This window comes from Bos taurus, chromosome 18, assembly GCF_002263795.3.
Source record: "Bos taurus isolate L1 Dominette 01449 registration number 42190680 breed Hereford chromosome 18, ARS-UCD2.0, whole genome shotgun sequence".
In the NCBI taxonomy this organism is placed as follows: domain Eukaryota; kingdom Metazoa; phylum Chordata; class Mammalia; order Artiodactyla; family Bovidae; genus Bos; species Bos taurus.
In genome coordinates this window covers 2,842,312-2,865,672 of record NC_037345.1, presented here as the reverse complement: position 1 = coordinate 2,865,672, position 23,361 = coordinate 2,842,312, and the positions used below count along the sequence as shown (strand labels likewise).

At 44.4% G+C, this 23,361-nt stretch overlaps 1 protein-coding gene across 3 annotated transcripts; it reads left to right on the top strand.

Annotated features, from left to right (window-relative positions):
• The first annotated feature begins 1,854 nt into the window (after positions 1-1,854).
• On the top strand, positions 1,855-22,806 carry TMEM231 (transmembrane protein 231). Of its 3 annotated transcripts, NM_001101078.1 has the most exons (7): positions 1,865-2,079; positions 2,186-2,355; positions 16,431-16,559; positions 17,158-17,301; positions 19,307-19,388; positions 20,507-20,612; positions 20,980-22,806. In NM_001101078.1, exons 1-7 carry the CDS (start codon positions 1,941-1,943, stop codon positions 21,158-21,160), a joined length of 951 nt encoding a protein of 316 aa, NP_001094548.1. In that variant the 5' UTR covers positions 1,865-1,940; the 3' UTR covers positions 21,161-22,806. The 3 variants fall into 3 exon arrangements, with proteins under 3 accessions (XP_010812608.1, XP_059732614.1, NP_001094548.1); XM_010814306.4 differs by lacking the exon at positions 20,507-20,612 and having other exon boundaries at positions 1,855-2,079; positions 20,991-22,806; XM_059876631.1 differs by lacking the exons at positions 20,507-20,612; positions 20,980-22,806 and adding an exon at positions 20,631-20,954 and having other exon boundaries at positions 1,855-2,079.
• The last annotated feature ends 555 nt before the right edge of the window (positions 22,807-23,361 follow it).

The window sequence follows — 23,361 nt, the reverse complement described above, 5'->3', positions numbered from 1 at the left end:
CTGATAGTGAATCAGTGAAGGAGTTAAAAATTGGACCAAAGACCCCTGCTTCCCTTTACAGAGCTGGTCATTGTGTCCTAGTTCGAAGTATGAGTACACCATCTTACACCTGGAAGAACTTAGTATGCTTCTTAGTGGAGAGATTCGAAGCTCATTAACTTACAAGCATGTTTGTCACCTGATGGTCTTGATGTGCAATGTCTGTCTTCTATCATAACCTACCTTTTTTTTTTTTTTTGCCACATTGTGCGGCATGCAGGAATCTTAGTTCTTAGTCCCCCACCCACCCCCCAGGGATCCAACCCATGCCCAGTGCACTAGAAGCACGGAGTCCTAACCCCTTAACCACCAGGGACTTCCCTTTACCTACCTTCCTGCTGTCTTTTTCCAGTTCACCATTCTAATCGGTTTCTCTGGCTGATGACATTGTCACGTTGGACTGTGGTAAGGGCGCTGTATAGTTTTCCCATATGGGCATGTCTTGACCTCTCTTCTTTGCTAGGATCTCAGCTGTTCTCTTCATCTAAAACCCAATTCTAGGTTATAGTAACTAAACTTATCATGGTAATCATTTTGAAATGTATAGAAATACTGAATCACTATATTGTATAACAGAAACTAACCTAATGTTGTGGTCAATGATTCTTCAAAAACGAACTCATTAAAAAGAGATCAGGTGATTACCCGAGGCAAGGTGGAGGGAGGGGAAAGTTGGATGAAGTCAGTCAGAAGATACAAACTTCCAGTTATAAGATAAATGAGTACTAGGGAGGTAATGTACAACATGATAAATATAATTAACACTGCTTTATGTTGTATATGAAAGAATAAATGCTAAGAGTTCTCATCACAGGGGAAAATTTTTTTCTATTTCCTTAATTTTTAATCTATATGAGATGAGAGATGTTCAACAAATTTATTGTGGTAATCATTTCATGAAGCATGTAACTCGAATCATTATGTTGTACACCTTAAACTTATACAGTGCTATATGTCAATTATACCTCAATAAAACTAGGAGAAAAACCCACTTCTAGGTTGCTTTCAAAATAGGAGTATCTATGAGTGGATTTCATTCTGAGCACAAACTTCACACTAACTCGGCACTGCAAAGTGATCCTTTAGGGCCTTTTGATGGAGAACTTGGCTGTTGACTACTTAAAAAAAAATTCCTTCTGCCATGTTTGAAATACTAGAAAGCAGATGGGATGGGGCGGGGGAAGCATTCAATTAAGTAATCAGTTCAGTTCAGTCGCTCAGTTGTGTCCGACTCTTTGCGACCCCATGGACTGCAGCACGCCAGGCTTCCCTGTGTAACTTTATCTTTGAGGAGGACCACGGCTTCTTCTAAAATATAGCCTAAAGCTTGTGCCCAATCAAGACAGCAAAATATAGCAGAGCTATACAGTATCTTTTCTTTCCCCTCGAACAGCAGGGAGATAGGTCTGTTTCCGTGTCTGCCCTGCTATGGAGTATAGTGAAAGCGATAGAAAATTTAGAAACAAAGGGAGCCGGTTTGGTGTTAACCCGGGACCAAGTGTCTAGGACCACGGCCACATTTGTTTTCTGTTTGCCTCCAACGTACGGTGTGCTGTGATTGATTAGACTTAAGTGTACAATGAACCACATTGGGAATTAATATATGTGACTATTAATAAATAGTCAACATTTATGAAAAAACCTTATTTTACAAAAATGTTAACCTCCACGATTTTCACGCACGAAAACGCCCTTTGGGAACGCGCAAGTAAAGCGCGACCACAGTATACTTGCGGGCCCCGCCCCGTTGGCCCCGCCCCCACGGAAGCCCGCCTGCTTGCTATTGGTCGCTCTCCCTGGGCCGTCGGTTGCCGTGGAGATCACGGCTATGGCAACCAGGAGAAGCCATACTAGGTCGAGGCTCCGGAACCGCCGAGGGGCCACGACCCCGCGAGCCGCTCATGGCGCTCTATGAGCTCTTTGCGCACCCAGTGGAGCGGGGCTACCGTGCGGGGCTCTGCTCCAAGGCGGCGCTCTTCCTGCTGCTGGCCACCGCGCTCACGTACATCCCGCCGCTTCTGGTGGCCTTCCGGAGCCACGGTGAGTCTGCCCCCCGCCCGGGCCGGTGCGCGCTCCGCAGCGCTACGTGGCTCCCGCGCGGCCTCCCTGACCCCGGTCTCTGCGCCCCGCACTCTTGTTACCTCAGGGTTTTGGTTGAAACGGAGCAGTTACGAGGAGCAGCCAACCGTGCGCTTCCAGCACCAGGTGCTGCTCGTGGCCTTACTAGGATCCGAGCCGGGAGGCTTCCTCGCCTGGAGCACGTTCCCCGCCTTCAACCGGCTGCAGGAGGGTCATCTGCGCGTCCCGCTCGTCTCGGTGAGTGCTTCCCGCCTGCGCCCGGCCGCGCAGACTGGGCTGCGGAGGGGATGGGCGGAGGGCGCGGGCGGGCTGGAGGCTCCGGCCCCTGAATCGGGGGGGCCCGGTGTGCAGCTGAAGGAGTCACGAACCCCAGACCCGAGCTTCTGTTTCCTTTCCTGGGGGCTTGTTGGTACATTCGGCTTCTCCAAGCCGTCCCCCACCCCGGTTAAGCTGGCTGCTGCTGTCAGCGTCTCTGTTCTCTGCAGAGTCTCCAGCCCCTGGCATTTCCGTGGGCCTGGCCCTTCCTGAGGGAATGGTGGTCGCAGAGTTTGCTGTGTGAGTTGCGTTGTTCATCATTCCCTAAGTCGTGTCCGACTCTATGGTGGTGGTGGTGGTGGTGGTTTAGTCGCTAAGTCGTGTCTGACCCTTGCGACCCCATGGACTGTGGCCAACCAGGCTCCTCTGTCCATGGGATTCTCCAGGCAAGAATACTGGAGGGGGTTGCCATGCCCTCCTCCAGGGGGTCTTCCCGACCCAGGAATCAAACCCAGGTCTCCGGCATTGCAGGCAGATTCTTTACCAACTGAGCTATGAGGGAAGCCCCACTCTGCGAGTCCGTAAACTGCAGCACGCAAGGCTTCCCTGTCCTTCACCATCTCCTTGAGTTTGCTCAAACTCATGTGCATTGAGTCAGTGACGCCATCCAACCATCTCATCCCCTGTTCTAGTTAATCACGCCGTTGTGCCTCTCAGTTGTGCGTGCGCCCACTGTCCACAAGGAAAGGGCAGGCAGTTTTAGGCGGACTGATACGTGGAAGCCAACGGGCTGATTGGTTAACCGACCTCCAGAACGCCCTGGCCAGGCCCGCCTCCCTGGGCTCACCCCCTTAGGTGCCGCTCAGTCCTGCTGCTGCCTGGGACTAAATGAAGCATTTTACTGTCTGTCATGTAGTATCTGGTTCAAGTTAAAGAGTGCTTCCTTTACAGTCACCCCTTTAAACTCACTTTCTGAAAGCATTTTCCTTTGGAAGTAGGAAAATTCTGGATTTCCTTCTTCCAAAGTTGAATCTCTTTAGGTATCTGAGATGATTGGCCTACATTCAAATTTGTGTAGCTGAAAAAAAAAAAATTCAGACTTTTTTCCCAGTAACTGAATAAAATGGAAAAAAATTTTTTAATGTGACTGGCCATAAATGAATAACCACCAACAAAATATGGTTATGATTACTTTTTATGATTATTTTTTTTATAATTATAAAAATGCCTGCTCATTGAAAATAGAGTTGCAGGTACATATAATGACATGAAATTAAAGGCTCAGTTTGGTGCATGTATCTAGACTTGTTAATTAACCTTCATTTTAAGGTCTGCTAGGGACTTCGCTGATGGATCAGTGGTAAAAAGTCCACCTGCCAATGTCGGAGGCATGGGTTTGTTCCAGGGGTCAGGAAGATCCCCTGGAGAAGGAAATAGCAACCCACTCCAGTGTTCTTCTCTGGGAAATCCCATGAACAGAGAAGCCTGGTGGGCTATATGGTACATGCGATTACAGAAGAACCAGACACAACTTAGTGACTAAACAACCAAATATTTCATGATATGGAAAGCTGTAATGGATTTACCAGTTTCCTGGTTTTTCATTTTTACTTTTTCACTATGAGAATATCGCAGTGAATAAGATTTTGACTAAATCATACACCTTTAAACATCAAATTGTGAGGAACTGGAATAGAAGCTGTTTGTTGAAATTGCAAAAATACATAGAAAGCTAAGCAAGCAAATAAAATAATTATTAACTCCAGAAAAATAGAAAGGAAAAATAATCAGAGTTATGAATAGGATTTCAGTTCAGTCGCTCAGTTGTGTCTGACTCTTTGCGACCCCATGAACTGCAGCATGCCAGGCCTCCCTATCCATCACCAGCTCCCAGAGTCTACCCAAACTCATGTCCATTGAGTCGGTGATGCCATCCAACCACCTTATCCTCTGTCATCCCCTTCTCACCTGCCCTCAATCTTTCCCAGCATCAGGGTCTTTTCCAGTGAGTCAGTTCTTTGCATCAGGTGGCCAAAGTATTGGAGTTTCAGCTTCAACATCAGTCCTTCCAATGAACACCCAGGACTGATCTCCTTTAGGATGGACTGGTTGGATCTCCTTGCAGTCCAGGGGACTCTCAAGAGTCTTCTCCAACACCACAGTTCAAAAGCATCAATTCTTCAGCGCTCAACTTTCTTTATAGTCCAACTCTCACATCCATACATGACTACTGGAAAAACCATAGCCTTGACTCGATGGACCTTTGTTGGCAAAGTAATGTCTCTGGGTTTTAATATGAATAGGATTTACATAATCATAATTAGGTGAACACTAAATGTTGACTAACCAAAAGAAGAGTTTAACTCTTCTGGGGGTGTGGGCTAGGAAGAGGCAAAGAAAATTAAATCATCCCTCTCTGTGGGAAGACAATAGAGGAGGCCTGAAACAGAAATTGAGAAGTGCCAATATGAATGTTATTTAAAGATATGAAGGTACATTTCTAAATAATAAGATAAATGGGGTGAATTTATTTGCCGTGTGGGTGGAAGCCTCCTGGGTTTTTTAACAAACGTTGTTGAACATTTTGATCCTTTAAATGATCAGGTCCTTTAAATTTTTTTTTTTTCCTTTAAATTTATTTAAAAAATAGAACTGGAATACAGACAAATTTCTTGCAGCAGCTCCTCCCTAATCTTCACACATGGCCCATTCTCATTTGAGGTTCTAATGCCTCTGGGGAAGGTGACTGTTGATGTGAGACCAGCATCAAGGTATGCTTCCTTTTCCCTGTAAACCCACGGTTTCTTTTCCAACAGTAGAAGCAAAGGTTGTTTTTGTTTGTATAGTAAACACAGAAAAAATTAACTTGTTAGTTTTACTCTAGGTTAGCTTTCCCTGTCTTTTAAACTTTGGGTAGAAATTTTTTTCTTTACATTTGTGTATTCCTATTTATCATATTCTTCTGGGTACTTGAGTCTTTAAGAAATAATCATGAGAACTTAAAATAGTCATGAAAACAAGGATGCAGCATTAGGTTTCATTTATGTGTTCTTTTCACTTGTTTGTCCACCATAAACTGGTTTGGCTCCCCAGTTGGATTACTAGTTAGCTCTTATCTCTGTGACCAGAAGGCACTCCCTTGAGAGCACTGCCCACCAGGCCCCTACTTCTGGTGTGTGTGTGTTGCAATTTTATGAAGCCAAGACTACTTCTTATTTTTATGGTACCCAGAGCTATCAATACTCTTTAGTACTGGGTAATTTTGCACCATAAAACATAAAGCCAAAGTTCCTTTTTCTTAGTCTTTTCCCCTGTCCATTCCAAGCCTGTATCTGTAAGTAAATTATGACCTTGTAATTTGCAATCTTTCACAGTAAATTATTTGCTTCCTTCATGATTGACCTCTTGGTTTGAAAATAGTTTGAAATCATGAGATACAAATAAATGAGTTAGAAGATATAAAAGAAGTACAGGAAAAAAAAGTAAGTAAAAATTCTAGGAGAAAAAGAATAACACAAGTCTACCAGATATTAAACTATACCTTAAAGGTCTAATAAATAAAGTAGTATGGTTTGTAGACTTGTATAAAATATGGAAATGAACCCAAATATGACTAAGGTGGCATTTTTTTAAATATATATATATATATTTATTTGGCAGTGCCAGGCCTTAGTTGTAGCATGTGGGATCTATTTCCATGACCAGGGATTGAACCCAGGCACCTCTGCATTGGAAGCCTGGAGTCTTAGCCACTGGGACCACCAGGGAGGTCCCCTAAGGTGGCATTTTAAATCAGTGTGTAAAGATGAAGCTAGTCCTCAGAGACTGTATAGCGGAATTAAAGTCCAGACCAAAATTAAATTTAAAATATGAAATCACAAAACTACTGAAACAAATGAGTGAAAACTTTTAGATTTCTGAGTATGACATAAAATCTAGAAGGCATAAAAGAAACTTTTTTCATAAATCCAAGTACATAAAAAATAATTTTAAAACCTGTTGGCCCGGTGAAAACCAAAAGCAAAGTCAAAACACAAATGACAACTAGGGAAAAAAGTTTTACTATTTGTTTCACTTGTAAAGGGCTAATTTTCCTAACATAAAGTGCCTCAGTTCAGTTCAGTCGCTCAGTCGTATCTGACCCTTTTCAGCCCTATGGGCTCCAGCACGCCAGGCTTCCCTGTCCATCACCAGCTCCCAGAGCTTGCTCAGACTCATGTCCATAGAGTCAGTGATGCCATCCAACCATCTCATCCTCTGTCATCTCCTTCTCCTCCTGCCTTCAATCTTTCCCAGCATCAGGATCTTTTCCAGGGAGTCAGTTCTTCGCATCAGGTGGCCAAAGTATTGGAGCATCAGCTTCAGCATCATTCCTTCCAATGAATATTCGGGACTGATTTCCTTTAGGATTGACTGGTTTGGTCTTCTTGCAGTCCAAGGGACTCTCAAGAGTTTTCTCCAACACCACAGTTCAAAAACATCAATTCTTAAGCACTCAGCTTTCTTTATAGTCCAACTCTCACATCCTTACATAACCACTGGAAAAACCATAGCCTTGACTAGACGGACCTTGTTGGCAAAGTAATGTCTCTGCTTTTTAATATGCTGTCTAGGTTAGTCATAGCTTTTCTTCCAAGGGGCAAGCATCTTTTAATTTCATGGCCGCAGTCTCCATCTGAGATGATTTTGGAGCCCAAGAAAATAAAGTCTGTCACCGTTTCCATTGTTTCCCCATCTATTTGCCATGAAGTGATGGGACCAGATGCCATGACCTTTGTTTTTTGAATGTTGAGTTTTAAGCCAGCTTTTTAACTCTGACCAACTGCCTAGTTTTGAAAATGGGTAAAGAATATGGACAGTTCATAAGAAGATGAAACATGCCACTGGATAAAAAAATCTTGTACACAACCTAAAAGTTGACAGTTATAATTTATAACAGGTATACTGAGGACTTCAAGCCCGGGAGGCTGCATCTCAAGTAACCCTGAGGAAACTGCTCAGAGGAGGCGAGGGAGGAGCTAAAATATTTAGGATAATTTGCAACAAAGGGCAAGTAGTAGGAACAAAGAGAAAAAAAGTGAAGTTGCTCAGTCTTGTCCGACTCTTTTCGACCACATGGACTGACTCCTCAGTCCATGGAATTTTCCAGGCAAGAGTACTAGAGTGAGTTGCCATTGCCTTCTCCAAGGGATCTTCCCAACTCAGGGATCGAACCTGCATTGCAGGCAGACACTTTACCTTCTGAGCCACCAGGGAAGATCTTGAATAAAGGAGAACTACATCTCAAGTTAAGAATTTAAGGCCTTTGTATGTATGGGAAAATGCAAGAATTCAGGCTCAGTGAAATCAGTCCTTGGATATGTACCTCACTTATCTGGGGCCAGTATTCTGTGTTTTCACATCCCGAGTTTCCTCAGGGCTCACCTTCGATGGTGGCTGTAATAGCTGAGGACTGTGATATCCTGTGTTTACTGATACAGCAAGCAATATTCTATTTCTCCACAAATAACTCTTAAACATATGAAATCACACTCATAATTAGGGAGATGCAAATTCAGGATAATTGAGATATCTTTTTTTTAATCTATCAAATAGGCAAAAATTAAGGTTTCCTAGCACCATGGGCAAGATGCATGCAAGCACTCCTGTATATCACTGGTGGGAGTGTAGAGTGTAGAGCATCTTTGAGAAACTGATTGTCCATATTTGTCAAAATTACTGATTCATATGCCCATTTTTACTTCTAGTAAGGTATCTTAAGGTTTGTGCACACATATGAAATGACATTTGGAAAAAGGTGCTCATTGCAGCATTGTCTAATATCAAAAGATGGCAAGCAACTTATATAGTAATAGAAGACTCATTTTAAAAATTGTGTTACATCTACCTAGTGGAACAGATAGCTTTCTTTTTGAATGAAGTTAGATTTATATATACGTGGTGCTTAGTTGCTCAGTCATGTCCAACTCTTTGCTACCCCATGGACTGTAGCCCACCAAGCTCCTCTGTCCATGGAGATTCTCCAGGCAAGAGTACTAGAGTGGGTTGCCGTGCCCAACTCCAGTGGATCTTCCCAACCCAGGGATTGAACCCAGGTCTCCCAAATTGCAGGCAGATTCTACACCATCTGAGCCACCAGGGAAGCCCAAGAATGCTGGAGTGGGTAGCCTATCCCGTCTCCAGGGGAACTTCCTGACCCAGGAATTGAACCGGGGTCTTGTGCATTACAGGCAGATTCTTTACCAGCTGAGCTACCAGAGAAGCCTGGATTTATATATACTGATACAGAATTACTCCAAGAGAAATTTGTTAGTATCAAAAACAAAAATTGTATATAATATGCTTCCATTTGTATAAAAATAGAAAAATATATATATGAATGTGTATATTTGCATATTCATACATGCCTGCTTCTGCTATCTCTGCTGCTGCTGCTAAGTCGCTTCAGTCATGTCCGACTCTGTGCCACCCCATAGACGCCAGCCCACCAGGCTCCCCCGTCCCTGGGTTCTCCAGGCAACAACACTGGAGTGGGCTGCCATTTCCTTTTCCAATGCATGAAAGTGAAAAGTGAAAGCGAAGTTGCTCAGTCGTGTCCGACTCTTAGCGACCCCATGAACTGCAGCCCACCAGGCCCCTCCATCCATGCTATCTCTGGAAGAATTCAAAAGAAGCTGACAACATTGATTACTCTGGGGGAGGAACTTAGATTCAGTGGGAGAGAAATCTTTTCACTAAATAGCCTTTTGTTCCATGGAAATGTAATATATATTGAAGATTTTTAAATTACTGATAAAGTGACAATTTTTAAAGGAAAAATTTAGAAAGTGCCTTGTTAAACAAAAGCAAACCAAAAAGCAGTAAAAAAGCATTTAAAAGCAGATAAGTATATAAAGTGGCAATTACTTAGGAAAATAGTTTGCAGTTCCTCAAAAAGTTAAACATGTGTCCCAGCATCCCTACCCCTCGGAAGTTGTGTACCTCAGAACTGAGGACAGTCTACACAGAAACTTGTGCACAAATATTGATAGTAGCCTCATTGATAATAACAATAACAATTTTTTTAAAAAGTGGAAACAACTCACATGCCCATCAGTGAGTGAATGGACAACAAAATGTGTTATAGCCATACAATAGATCCCTCAACCACAAAACGGAATGGAGTCATGAAACAGGCTACAACATGGGTGACCTTTTTTTACTCAGTGAAAGAATCCAGCCACAAGACAGTACGTATTGTCGGATTCTGTTTAGATGGAATGTCCAGGACAGACACATCTGTACAGACAGAGGTAGCTTAAGGATTCGGAAACGTGGGGAATTAATTGGCACAGAGGAGAGACAGAGAAAATGACTGCTAATGAGTATGTGACTACTTTTTGGGCTGATAGAAGGTTTTGAAATTGGAGTTAGTGGTGATAAGTCACCCAACTTTGTGAATATACTAAAATCTACTGAATTGTATTGATAGGAAAAGGGTGAATTTTATGATATGTGAATTATGTCTCAGTTTTTTTAAAAGTGGGTAGGCAAAACCCTGGTAATGTGCTTACAAACCATAGTAATACACATTGATATACATTTACTGTGCCTCTGGCATAAGCTAAGCATTTTATCATTAGGTAACACATTTAAATTTGTCTACGTAGTACTTGGCCTTTAACAAGTATTTAGTAAAGTGTTAGCCATTAATTTTTTTTTACATATGACATTATCTCTGAAGCTCACAGGAACCTTTTGAGGTAGAGGCTATACCCCAGTTTTACAGATGAGAAGAATGAGACTCAGAGAATTGACATAATTTCTGGCTCTCAAGTGAGCAGTCAGAACTACAGCTCATATTCCATGTCTTGTTCCCTATCTTGGACTCTTGTTCCATATCCTGGACTCTTCACCCTTAGTGCAGCAAAGTGCTTTTCTGACTCTGAAGATAAAGGTAGACTGACTACAGCCTGTCCGAGAAAGTGCCGAAAAGTGTGAGAAGCAGTGGTTTTAGATCAAAGTTTCGACCAAATGCTTGAAGGTGGCTTTGCAATTGTTAACTTGGGAAAATGCCTTGGAAGTCACGAATGGTCAGTTCACCTTGCTTTGCTTCTGCTTTGGTCAGTTCACCTTGGACAGCGTCTTGATGCTTTTCATGCTTGAGAGAAGAAAAAGAGCACAGAATGACCTGTTTCCCTCAACGAGCCTGACTTGGTTCTTTAAGCATCTGTGACTCTGAGAATGTGGGGCTGAAGGCTGTAGGAGGGTGCAGGGAGATGAGTGGAGAGGACTGGGTATCAGACGTGTTTTTGCATGTCTCTGAAATCGGAGTGTGTCTGCCTGACAGTGGCATCGTACAGTAGCTATTAACCGGCTTGTCAGCTGAAGACAGGCTTGTCTGGGCTTCTTTGCCTGCGCTTGCGCAAACATCAGATGTGCCAGCACCAAAACTGGTATAAGGGACATGAGCAACTTGAAAGAAAGCCCCGGAGGGACTTCCTTGGCGGTCCAGTGGTTAAGAATCCCCCTCTCAGTGCAGGGATGAGAGTTGGATCTCTGGTCTGGGAACTAAGATCCTGCACGCAGGGGACAGCAACTGAGCCCCCGAGCCACAAGTACTGAGGCCTCGTGCTGCAACTGAAGACCCCGCATACCACGACTAAGACATGGTGCAGCCAAAAATAAGTAACAGAAGAAGCGTTCTAAAAAAGAAACAATAATAAAGCATTTAACCCTAAGAACCAACTGAGAGGCAAGGAAGGGAAAGTTCAAGAGGCCCTTTAAAGTAGGACAGTTCCACATAATTGGAAAGCCTGCTTTAAAACTCAGACCAATGGATTTCATTTCCCTTTGTGAATGTTGTTGTAGATGGTCTAACACCAGTGTGCTGCATGGTACAAAGGACGAAACTGCTTAGAGAAGTATGGATAATACTGAGTCAAAAAATGATTCGAAAGAATCAAAATGTAGAGAAGTTTTAAGAATCCCTGGATCAATTTATTTTACGTATATTTTTCTATGTACATAAATATGATATATTAATATGCCTAGATCTAAAAGCTCTTCCAATGAGTATAAAATAAATTCCCTGAGTGATTAGAAAGCACTGTCACACAGTAGTTTAGGAAGTATTTTTGCTTTCTTGAGCGAAGTTGCTCCAATCATGTCTTGACCCTTTGTGACCCTGTGGACCGAAGCCTCTCAGGCTCCTCTGTCCCTGGGATTGATTTTCCAGGCAAGAATATTGGAGTGGGTTGACATGCCCTTCTCCATACCCTTAGATTCATTGAAGTATAGGTAGCAAGGATTTTAGAAGTCTAGGAGACAATGGAGTAGCGGTTCCTACTTTGCTGGAGAGCCAAAGACTGGTGTCAAAGAGCATTTTCACTATAAAAAAAAAAAGTGGGACACCCCAATGATGACAAGTATATGGTAAAGTGGACACAGGTATAAACTAGGAAATGAAATAAAAGAATATGACCCAAAGAATAAAAGGTATGGGACTTCCCTGGTGGTCCAGTGGTTGAAAGTCCGCCTGCCAATGCAGGAGACATGGATTCGATCCCTGGTCTGGGAGGATCCCATGTGCTGCAGGGCAACTAAGCCCTTGTACTGCAGTGACTGGAGCCCTTGCATCTGGAGCGCTTGCTCTGCAGCGAGAGAAACCACCGCAACGAGAAGCTCGTGCACTGCAACTAGAGAGCAGCCCCTGCTCGCTGCAACTAGAGAAAGCTTGTGCCTAGCAAAACCCAGAGCAACCCAAAAGTAAGTAAATAATTTTTTTAAAAAAAGAACAAAAGGTATGAAAACAAGCAGGAGCCAAATAAAATTCCAACAAACTATCAAATAGTGTAGAATCCCTGATGAGGAAAAAATGTTCCAAGTCAGGGCACTTTGAAAACAATGGCACTAGTTAAATTCACAGCTGCGCTTACAGTCAGATGCTTTGCTGGCTATGAGGTCTTGTCTCAGCTCCCAACCCACCCCTCTCCTTTGTGGCGCTCATGTTGAGATACCGAAACCCACATTCTCCTCTGACAAATGGCTGCCTGTTAGGTTCTGCCAGTAGGAGGCATGGTAAGCTTTGTTCTGGAGTGGCAGAAAACCAGAAATTGCAACCAGGGTGAAGAACCATCACAGGCTTGAAGCAAACAGCAGGCGTACATCCTTCCTCCAGCCTTACTGACTGGCTCCATGGGTTCTCCCTCCAAGCTCCAAAGGCATCAGCCCTCCCTTTTTGAGGTCTGAGTCCCAGCTCCTTGAGGCGTCCCAGCCTCTTCCTTTTCTTCTCCAGCCCTAGGCAGTCATCCTGCAAAAAGTGTCCCTTTTTTTTGCCTTTTTTCTCCCACTAATGCCTATGTTATCAATTATCCCCTATACTAAATTCCCCTGTTAAAAATAGCTTGATTTTGTTTTTTTCTTTCTGATTGGATACCCTGATCGATACATTTGGACTGATTGGCATTGACTAGATCCAGCAGTGCCTGCCTGTATTTATCTATCTAGTATGTTAGTATTGGTTTCACAGATATCTGTAGAGGATTAACCTGTTTTAACCCCAGAAGTCTTTGAAATTAGCGTTCTTACTGGCTGTTACAGAATCGGGAGTCAGCAAACGGAAGTCTCAACCCCAGTCGCGTCATTGGGTCCCATACCCTGTTTGGACCTGAGTGTAGCTATAGAAAGAGTATGACAGTACCTACCTCTCTAATGATTGCTAGTTATTAGTAGTAATGAAACTTCTTGGATATGCAGAGGAATGAGACAGGACAATCTGTGGATATAAAGATTGCCCCAAGTTCACATATAGCTTATAGAAATAGGGGGATGGTGAATTCTCTTAGCCAGACACATCCATTGGATTTTAGTTCCTAATCTTGAACCTGTGTTAAAGAAGTATTAGCTGTTTGAATACCTACCTTTGTAGCCGTTGGATTTTGTATTAAGCTTCATTTAAAGTAAATGGAATTGGGATTTCCCTCATGGCTCAGTAGTAAAGAATCCACCTGCCGATGCAGGAGACACAGGTTCAGTCCCTGGTCTGGGAAGATCCCACATGCTGCAGGGCAGCTAAGCCCGGGCTCCGCAAATATCAGCCTGTGCTCTAGAGCCTAGGAACCGCAACGCTGAAGCCCGAATGCTCTAGAGCCTGCGCTGTGCAACAAGAGAAGCCACCGCAAGGAGAAGCCCATGCTCCGCAACTAGAGAGTAGCCCCCACTCACTGAAGCTAGAGAAAAGCTCGCAAAGCAACGAAGGCCCAGCACAGCTAAATAAATAAATATGATTTTTTTAAAAAGTAGGTGGAATTAAATGACTGAGCCCATCCGTGGTCCAGGTGATAGCACAGCAATGTAACCCACCTTACCAGCCTCAGGGGAGCGAGAGTCTTACTTGGTGACAGGTCCTCTGTGAGGAGGGCATGGCAATCCACTCCAGTATTCTTGGCTAGAGAATCCCATGGACAAAGGAGCCTGGCGGACTACAGTCCATGGGGTTGCAGAGTTGGACATGACTGAAGCACCTTGGCACGCATGCAGCTCTGTGGGAGAGGCATCATTTGCACACTCACTCATCGCCATGGCTCTGTATCAGCCTCGTCTTTCACTGTCTCCAGCTCATGAACTCTGCTCAGCTCCACTGGCCTCATCTCAGCCTCGTAAACGCTGACCCACTTTCACCCAGAGCACGTGCGTTTTGTTAGCCTGGGTTAGTCCTCCTCGAGATGTTTCTGTACCTCATCACCTCACTTCATCTGACTTCTCGGACAGTCAGGTATTCCTGAATACCTTCTATATAAATTTCTGTTAAATTCCACCCTGACCATTCTCTGATTTTAGCTTGCTTCACTTTTCCCTGTGGCATTTAGCACTGCCTGACGTCAGCACATTGTTCACTGACTTATACTCTGCCTCCCTGGCTGGGAATGGAAGCTCCACTGTGGTGGGGACTTGGTCCATTTTGTTTGCCACTCTATTCCCAGAACCTGAAGCAATGCCTGGCACCTCTGGGACATAGTAGGCCCTCAGAAAATATTTGACAGGTTAATGAGCAGATTTAACAAGCAGACACCAATTATGGTGCTATACCAGATCTCTGCCCTCTGTGAACCTGGAGTAAAAGCATGCTGGTTGTTTTGCAAAAAGATCTTTCATAATCAACATCTGCTCCTTGAGTTTAAGTCTGGACATTTTAGTCCTGGAAACAGGACCAGATTTCAAGTCAGATATGTGGCTTCATATCCTGTCTTTACCAGTACTAGCTGTACTCCATAAATCCTTTAATCTCCCTGAGACTTGATTTTCTCATATATGCAATGGGAATAGTAGTTGCTCTGCTTACCTTTGACTGATTGTAAAGGTCAAATGAAATGTGTCTCTCCCTCTGGGACTCTTGAGAGTTCAGATTCTTCTGGCATTTCCCTCCTGACCACTGTCCTTCCTCTCTCGAAAGCTGTTGATCTTTGTCTTCCTTTATGACCCTCAAGATGCAGAAAAGCTATGGATCTACCACAGAGAGGTAACCTGACTTTGTCTTCCAAGTCTTCCCAGATATCAGCTGAAAAAAAAAAATGCTCAGGAAGACAAGGCAGCCTCTTTTCCATCCTACTCATAATTGCTGATACATAATTGCCTCAGTAACCTGATCATCAGCCCTGGTAACAGATATCCCTGTGCTGCACCTGCAAAGCCGACAGAACGAGACCGAGAAAATAGTATCCAACAGAAGAGAGACGGTAGACTTCTCTATAACAAGGCCCAGGATAAGGACATTATTGTCTAGAAGGAAAGAAATGATTGAAAGGTTCTGAAAACTGAGATAACTCCATCTCAAGCAACCTTATTAGCCTGAAAAAGAACAAAGAATCTCTTCCCCCACATAAAGGTATGGAGGAGAACCACATGACTCAGTAGATGGGGAATCAGGGAGGAATATGCTGATACACCATCGCGGAGTCCTTCTGGGAGCCTACGGAAAGGATCAGTTGTAACAGCGAGGTCCAGAGTTGCGCCACGGAATCATGTCCCCAGTGATCACATCTCAGTGACCGTCTCTCCTGCTCGTCCTCTTAGGGTCACTGTGAGGCAAGACTGGATTCTGGTGGTTTTTTATGAGCTGTAATCTGTCTTTCTCCCTCCTTGGATCTCTGTTCTCAACTGCTTTCATGTCACTAATTTATAAAGTACCTATGGAGTCTTCGGAGAAGGCGATGGCACCCCACTCCAGTACTCTTGCCTGAAAAATCCCATGGATGGAGGAGCCTGGTAGGCTGCAGTCCATGGGGTCGCGAAGAGTCAGACATGACTGTGCGACTTCACTTTCACTTTTCACTTTCATGCATTGGAGAAGGAAATGGCAACCCACTCCAGAGTTCTTGCCTGGAGAATCCCAGGGACAGGGGAGCCTGGTGGGCTGGCGTCTATGGGGTCGCACAGAGTCGGACATGACTGAAGCAACTTAGCAGCAGCAGCAGCATGGAGTCTTACTGCCTTAATGATTTTACTTAACTTTCTTTTTGATTGTACTGATTGGTACTAAAAGATACACCACATTTTAAAGCCCTGACATCAATCCAACGTTGAGAATCTGAAGCAAAGACATCGTGGTTAAAGAACATACAAACAGCCTGCTGTTTTCTGCTGAGTCTGTTTGGGAAATGCAGAATGGCTGGGATTTTTTCGAAATCTGTTCTTAGGTGCTATTTAAACCTTCCCTATAAATTCAGGCATATTTCTTAAAAGGAAAGAAAATACCAGCAACAAAACAAAAAAGATCAAATGAGACAACTGAAAAAGAATAATACATCCAGATGTTACATTGCTTTTATTGCCGCTTCCAGGTCCCAACCAGTTTGGCCCTAGAATGTTTAGAAGTGCAAGTGTGCACTTCAGGGGCCATGTCTCTTTCCCCAGTACTGATCCACCTATAACTATTTAATGTTCTCTTTTTTCTTTCAGTGAGAGATACAATGCCTGTGTGTGGCAGAGTCTCTGTGTGTGTCCAACATACTCCACGCTGTGGAGTCCTCCTGGACTTATTAAGGACCAGGGTCATCAGCTTTTTTTGGATTTCCTAGGCTAGAGAAGAAGACAGGAACCAGGATGGGAAAATGGACATGTTGCATTTTAAACTGGAGCTTCCCCTGCAGTCCACAGAGCAGGTTCTAGGTGTTCAGCTCATCTTGACTTTCTCCTACCAACTGCATGTGAGTTATCTCCTTTTTGTCTTTCTTTTTTTCATAGTTTGTTTTTTTTTTAACTATTTATTTATGTTTTGGCTGCTCTGGGTCTTCGTTGCTGCATGTGGGGTTTCTCTAGTTGTGGTGAGCGGGGGCCACTCTTCCTCGCGGTGCGAGGGCTTCCTTGATTTGGAGCGTGGCTCTGGCTTTAGTTGTTCTGCAGCATGTGCAGTCTTCCGGACCAGGGATCGAACCCGTGTCCCCTGTATTGGCAGGCAGAGTCTTATCTACTACACCACCAAGGAAGTCCTCCCTTTTGACTTTCAATAGAACAGAGCCCCCCCTTTCTGATTTCTGGGAAAACTCACACTGCAGATGATTCTTTGCAGAAGTGTCATTTAGGATTTAGCTGCCAAAGTTAAATTTGAATGTTTTTCGTGAAGGTCACATTAATTTCCGTGAGCTATTAAGAGCTCCAGGGGTTCTGGGCAGAGCGCTTCCTGCATGGCTAAGCTCAGCACTAGGGGGACACCTTAGGCTTCAACCACAGATGAGTGATGCTCAGAACCTGGAACCATTCGGATCTGACTGAAATTGATATGGTCTCTCTTTCTAATGATTTCAGAGGATGTCGACATTCGTGATGCAGAGCATGGCGTTTCTCCAATCCTCCTTCGCTCTTCCGGGGTCCCAGTTATATGTGAATGGAGACCTGAGGCTGCAGCAGAAGCAGCCCCTCGGCTACGGTGGCCTAGACGTCCGGTACAACGTAGGGACGCTTCACTCTGCCCATCTCTTTTGCTTCTGTATTGTATTGTTTATCAAGTGCTTTGAAGAGGGAGCAAGTAACATTGGAAATAGCACTTCTCTGTGAGTGGCGCAGAAAAGGATCTCTGAGGAATTCTTTCCGTGAATCCTTTCGAAATATGGAGACAGATATACCTGTTTACATCTTCAAAAAAAGAGGGAGAAGAATCTTTGTCTTTATCTAAGAACTGAATTGTTTGTAGTTTTGGGGTTTGCACACACACACACACAGTGTATTCCACGTGATCTTTCTTTGCTAAGCTTATAACATAGGCCAGCCCCGAGGTAAGAGGTTTAACTGCATCATCTCATCCAGTTATCACACAGCCTCATGAGACGCCTCTGGTGCCGTTCCCTGGTCTCCAGCTGCTGTCCTGTCTCCGTCCCCCTTGCTCCTTTCTAGCCCCGGGGTCCATTTTGCTGTTCCTCAAACCTACGAAGCAGCTCCTGCCTCAGGGGTTTTGCACTTAGCTCTTCCTCTACTGAGTATCCACGTCACTTACCCTACTGCTCCGTCTGGACCCTGTTCAAAGCTCCTGAGCACAGTCCTTGCTTGACACGCTTCTAAAGAACATCCACCTGTCCCTCCAGCATCGCTCACCCAGGTTTACTCTTCTTACCTTCACCTGAAATATGAAAGGGAGGTTTCCAGTTTGTTCATTTGCCATCTCCCTCAGCGGTAAAGGGGCTTCCCTTGTGGCTCAGCTGTAAAGAATCCGCCTGCAATGCGGGAGACTGGGGTTCGATCCCTGGGCTGGGAAGATCCCCTGGAGAAGGGAACGGCTACCCACTCCAGTACTCTGGCCTGGAGAATCCCATGAACTGTATAGTCCATGGGGTCCAAAGAGTCGGACACGACTTTCAGTGGTGAAAGCCCTGCTGTCTTCTGTGTTCTCTCAACCCAGTGCTTAAAACAGTGCCTGCCCATAGTAAGCACTCAGAATTGATAAGAGAATGAACTCTCATTTCACACATGAGGAAACTGGAGCCTCCAGGGATTGATTAATTTTCCCAAAGCCCACAGAGCCATGAACGGTCTATCTGAGACCAGGACTCATGCATCCCATCACTTATCGCAAACCTTTATATTATCACAAGGAGGCCCATATAATTTGGGCTACTTCTGAAACTTAATAGGAAATGTTACCAGTTATTATAACCAGGACTGTCCCAGATAAACTGGGATTCATGGTCACCATAACCATAACTATTATCAACATACTATTTTTTTTTAAGGAGGGAATATAAAATATAAATTTAATGTGCTGTGCTGTGCTTAGTTGCTCAGTCTTGTCTGACTCTTTCCGACCCCATGGACTGTAGCCCACCAGGCTCCTCTGTCCATGGGGAATCTCCAGGCAAGAATACTGGAGTGGGTTGCCATGCCCTCCTCCAGGGGATCTTCCCGACCCAGGGATCAAACCCAGCTCTGCACACATTGCAGGCGGATTCTTTACCATCTGAGCTACCAGGGAAGCCCATGTTAGATTATGTCAGGAATGTGATACTAGAGAACAGCTCTTTCTCATCTTCAAAGGGTTATGTGCTTATTACTATGTGCACTTTATCGTCTTTCCATTTCTGCATTTCAAAGAGATCAATTAGGGAGCATCCAGACAAAAGCAAGAAAAAAGACAAAGGGGTTGAAAACGTAGTCTCTTAGAAAAAATGAGAAGACTCATTTCTCCCATTGGAATAGAGAGGGGAATTATATAAGTAGCTTTAAAACCTGTGAAAGATGGATATTGACCCCTTGTTTCCTTCCCTCCAGAAAGAAAGACTGAAAGTAAATGACTTAAATTGTTTCAAAAGAGTTCGTTCATTTTTGAAGAAAATATTATCGATGCTGGAATAGGCCCCCAAGAACAAGAGGGTGGTCTCTGAGATCAGCCTGGGTGGGAAGGGGGTAGAAAAACCAAGAGTGCACGTCGCTTGTGTGCTCACACTACGCCCTCCCGTGCGTCCAGGTGTCTGTCATCAACGGGACCAGTCCGTTTGCCAGTGACTACGACCTCACCCGCATTGTTGCTGCCTATCAAGAAAGGAACGGTGAGTTGTGTGGACAGCTCATCCATCTGCTTCTCAAGGACTTTGCAGGTTAATGAAAGTATTAGAGAGAAACAGAATTAGAGCCCTTGTCATATGAAAATGTCGAAACCAGTGAATGCTCAGCTATGGAAGGTGAACAGCTTGCTCAGAATTTGTTCTTTTCCTCCTGATCCAGAGACCTACACCCTAACTATCCTCTGCACTGCTCCTCTGGTCCAGCAGGTTGGTGCCAATTCACTGCCGTATTTGTCCCACCACTGGTTTGGTGGATTTATGTGTATAGGTATGTGAGTTGCTTCCCACACCACACCTGTAAGAAAAGCCAAAGACAAGTTGCTCTCCATAGTGTTCAGATGGAAACAGGGAACCTGAGTGACTCACCACATGTCAGCAGCTGAAGAAGGAGAAAGCACCCAGGATTCTGGCTGAAAGGCAGATGGTGACCAGGGCTTCCAAGAGGCAAGACCATCAGGTCGTCCCTGAGTGTGCGCTTGACTCAGCATATCTGGCTGCTTGGTGGTCTGAGGTTTCCTCTAAAAGAATCTAAAGCATTGCTTGGCAACCAGACATCATAGATGGGATGCACAGACATTTAACAAGTCAGGGGACCACAATTCCAGTATTTCTTTCTGGTTTTATGTAATACATGAGCAGATTTATTCCAAAAATAAAGGAATTTTAGAACACGACTTAAAAACATTTATCTGCAAATCAACTTTTCTTAATTCCTTCCAGTCATTGTCCATATGCAGAGTTTTTATACAGCTCCTGTCACAGTTTAGAGACAGTTTTTTGTCTTCTGTACTTTGTAATATAAATATTTCCCCCACACCACTAGAAAGTTTTCATTGGTTTTCTTTTTAGAGGTAGCATAGTATTCCTTTGCTTAGCCATTTATTTGCTTAGACAGTTGTAGAACACAGTTTTTAACATCCTTTGACAAGTGTTTTAACAAATACTATGTGAGCAGCTTTGAACATTCAATTTGTCTTTTGAATTATTTCTTTGGAATGTGTTCTGAAGTGCAGAGTTGGCCTGAGAGGTCAGAGTATGTTACAGCCCTCAATATTTTACTGCCAAAGAGAGCATTCACAGATTAACTCCTGACTGTGTTGCAGTAACCACCATCCTGACTGACCCCAGCCCCATCTGGCTGGTGGGAAGGGCCGCAGAAGCGCCATTTGTGGTTAATGCAGTCATCCGATACCCCGTGGAAGTCATTTCATATCCTTTCTGTTAAAGGGCCAACAGTAGCTGGGTTTCAAAAAAGAAAAGAAGGATTCCTCAGATGTCTCAAGAGGGAACAGATGTGGGAAGCCTCAGACTGGAAATTGCTGCAGTGGTAGTCCCCCACAAATGACTCTGTCTGTCTGCAGTTCATACGGGAAAAAAATATTCATTTCCTGTTCATATGTCCTTTTGAGCAATTCTTCTAGGTCAGAATCATACATATTTATATCTTAATAATCTTTGATTGTCTCTTTTATCTTAAGGGTATTTGAAACATTTTTTGTGATTTTCTGTATAAACTAACCCTTTGGTGTAACATGTATGTAGCAAATGTCATCTGTGACTCCTTAACTGTTTGTACTTATCTACCAGGATTCTGGGAAATGATCAAGTTTGCGTGGATCCAGTATGTCAGTATCCTACTTATCTTCCTGTGGGCGTTTGAAAGAATCAAAAGATTTGTGTTCCAAAATCAGGTGGTGACCACAATCCCTGTAACAGCTATGCCCCAGGGAGAACTGTATAAGGAGCATTTATCATAAGAAGACCCTTTCTGAAAACTCTAAGCAAGACCGTGGCCACCTCGCTGTTGTCTTCTGAGAACTGCTGTCTTACGAAATTTCTGAAGAGAGTCCGTGGACACTTGCCCCCATGTGTGCTTTTCCCATCAGAGACAAAGAACAATCCTTTCTAATTTTCCTCTACACAAATTCTATATCTTCGAAGCATCTGCAGACATAATCAGGGACTAGTTTGTTTGTAGAAATGTTTCTGAGGGTTCCTGAAGGCTATAATTTGCTTTTGTTTTTGTTTTTCGCCTCAGACTTGGATCTCGGGAGGAAACTACAGTCAGTTCAGACAGCTTGGAAAGAGTCCCATCTCTGGTGAAGCAAAGACTTTTCCTCTCTTGAACTGAGAAGCATGCCGTGTATTTCTTACCCCTGTTGTAAACCAGGTTTTCCTCTTTGCAGGGCTCTCTGGGGATAGATACGCAATCATCAGCACTTTCCACTCCTGGGCGTCTAAATTTCCACTCAGCACTGGTTTCCAGAACTGAGAGGCCTTTAACCAGCGATCTGGAGGGGGAGAGGGGAGCGCTCTGAGCACATGTGCGCGCGGGCGGGCGCCGTGAGGACACGCGGCCCGGCGTCCACCTGCCGCGTCGAACAGACGGGGGTCTGTGGCAGCCCCGCCAAGCAGCCCTTGATCCCGCCCGCTGGGGCCGGCGCTTGGCCTCGGGCTGAGCCCTGGAATAGCAGGCCGCGGTCAGCAGGGCTGCTGCGGGCACAGGCCCTCCGCGACTGTGGGGGAGTAAGCCGTGCAACAACAGGTCCTTTCTCCCTGGCCCTCGCCCAGCAGGCTGCACGCTTGCAACTCCCAACTCCTCGGCAGCCCTCCCCTGCTTGAAAGGGACGCGACAGAGGAGCTGCTGTTGCTATTGGCTCCTGCCGCCTGACAACCACAGAGGTTACTTGGAGGGCTAGCGGGAAGCCCGCGACTTGGGTTTCCTCTGGCTCAGGAACAGGGTGCCCATCACAGTGGGCCGCTTTGGGGAGGCACACAAGGAGCAGGGAAGGCCCAGAGGATGCCAGCCGCGCAGCCCATTCCGGGCCTGGCCATTAGCAGAATGACACGCAGTTCAGCCGGATCACCCTCGTGACTAAGTGAGCGTCTGCTAAAGAGACCCGGAATGGGCCTCTGTCATACGTGGAACAGGGATTTTCCATTCACACTCCAAGGACCGCTGGACCTGCTTTATGATCCCGTGCTTTCACTGACATTGGAAGGACACGCCTTCTGAGAACCGCACTTCACACCCATCCACACACACCTCTGAGTTTTTATTTCCAAAGCACCTTTTCTTCCAGGCTGCCAAAATAAGAACTTTGCAAACAAAGCTGTTTTGAAGTATTTAAGCACAAAAAGATCCTAACACTGGTCCCTCTGCCTTTTCTTTTAATATTTTGAGCTGTTTATATGCCTAGAGTTTTTTGGGTTTTGTTTTCTTCCTTGAGATTTAAATAAAAAAGAGTTTCTGGTTTGAATCATCAAAAGGTAATGAAATACAGAAAGAGCTGAAGATGTATGTCAACATGGCTTCGTATTTTACTAAATTATTCTTCATGCCAAACATGTACAAAGAACCATGATGTTTTGTAACTTTATAATTAAAATGTTCAAACTGGAAGGTTCCATGTGGCTCTTTAGAGTGGGAGTGTACTTGGAAAAGGGAGGATGGGGAAGGCAGAAGCTGTGCCCGCTTCTCCTGGTTATTCACCAGCAGCCTTGCTTTGCCAGGGCTCTGCCCAAAGATCTTGGAGCTTTTGTTCCTCTTTGGCAAAAGCCTTCTGGCCCCACCCCAAGTAAAGGTGAGTTTTTGGTGGAATCCACATGACCCCAAGTAAATGTGAGTTTTTGGTGGAATCCACATGACATGTGAAAACCATGGGCTGGAAAATTACAACTGCTTCTGGTGAATACCAGATTGTTTACAGATCAGATGTTAGTGGCTTCTGAAGATGAACCACACATATAGTTGCAGGAAAAAGGTGGGGAGATACACAGAAGTTTATCAACTGGGCTGTAACCCATAGCTGTGTCAGGGTCTAAGACAGTATTTGGCAGGGGGGAATCTCTTACCTTGCCAAATGATTATCCAGTTTCTATTTGAATCAGGTGAGGTCCCATCATCTAAGAATAATAAAGCAATTAATAAAGCTTTCTTTCTTTCTCTTCATGTTCA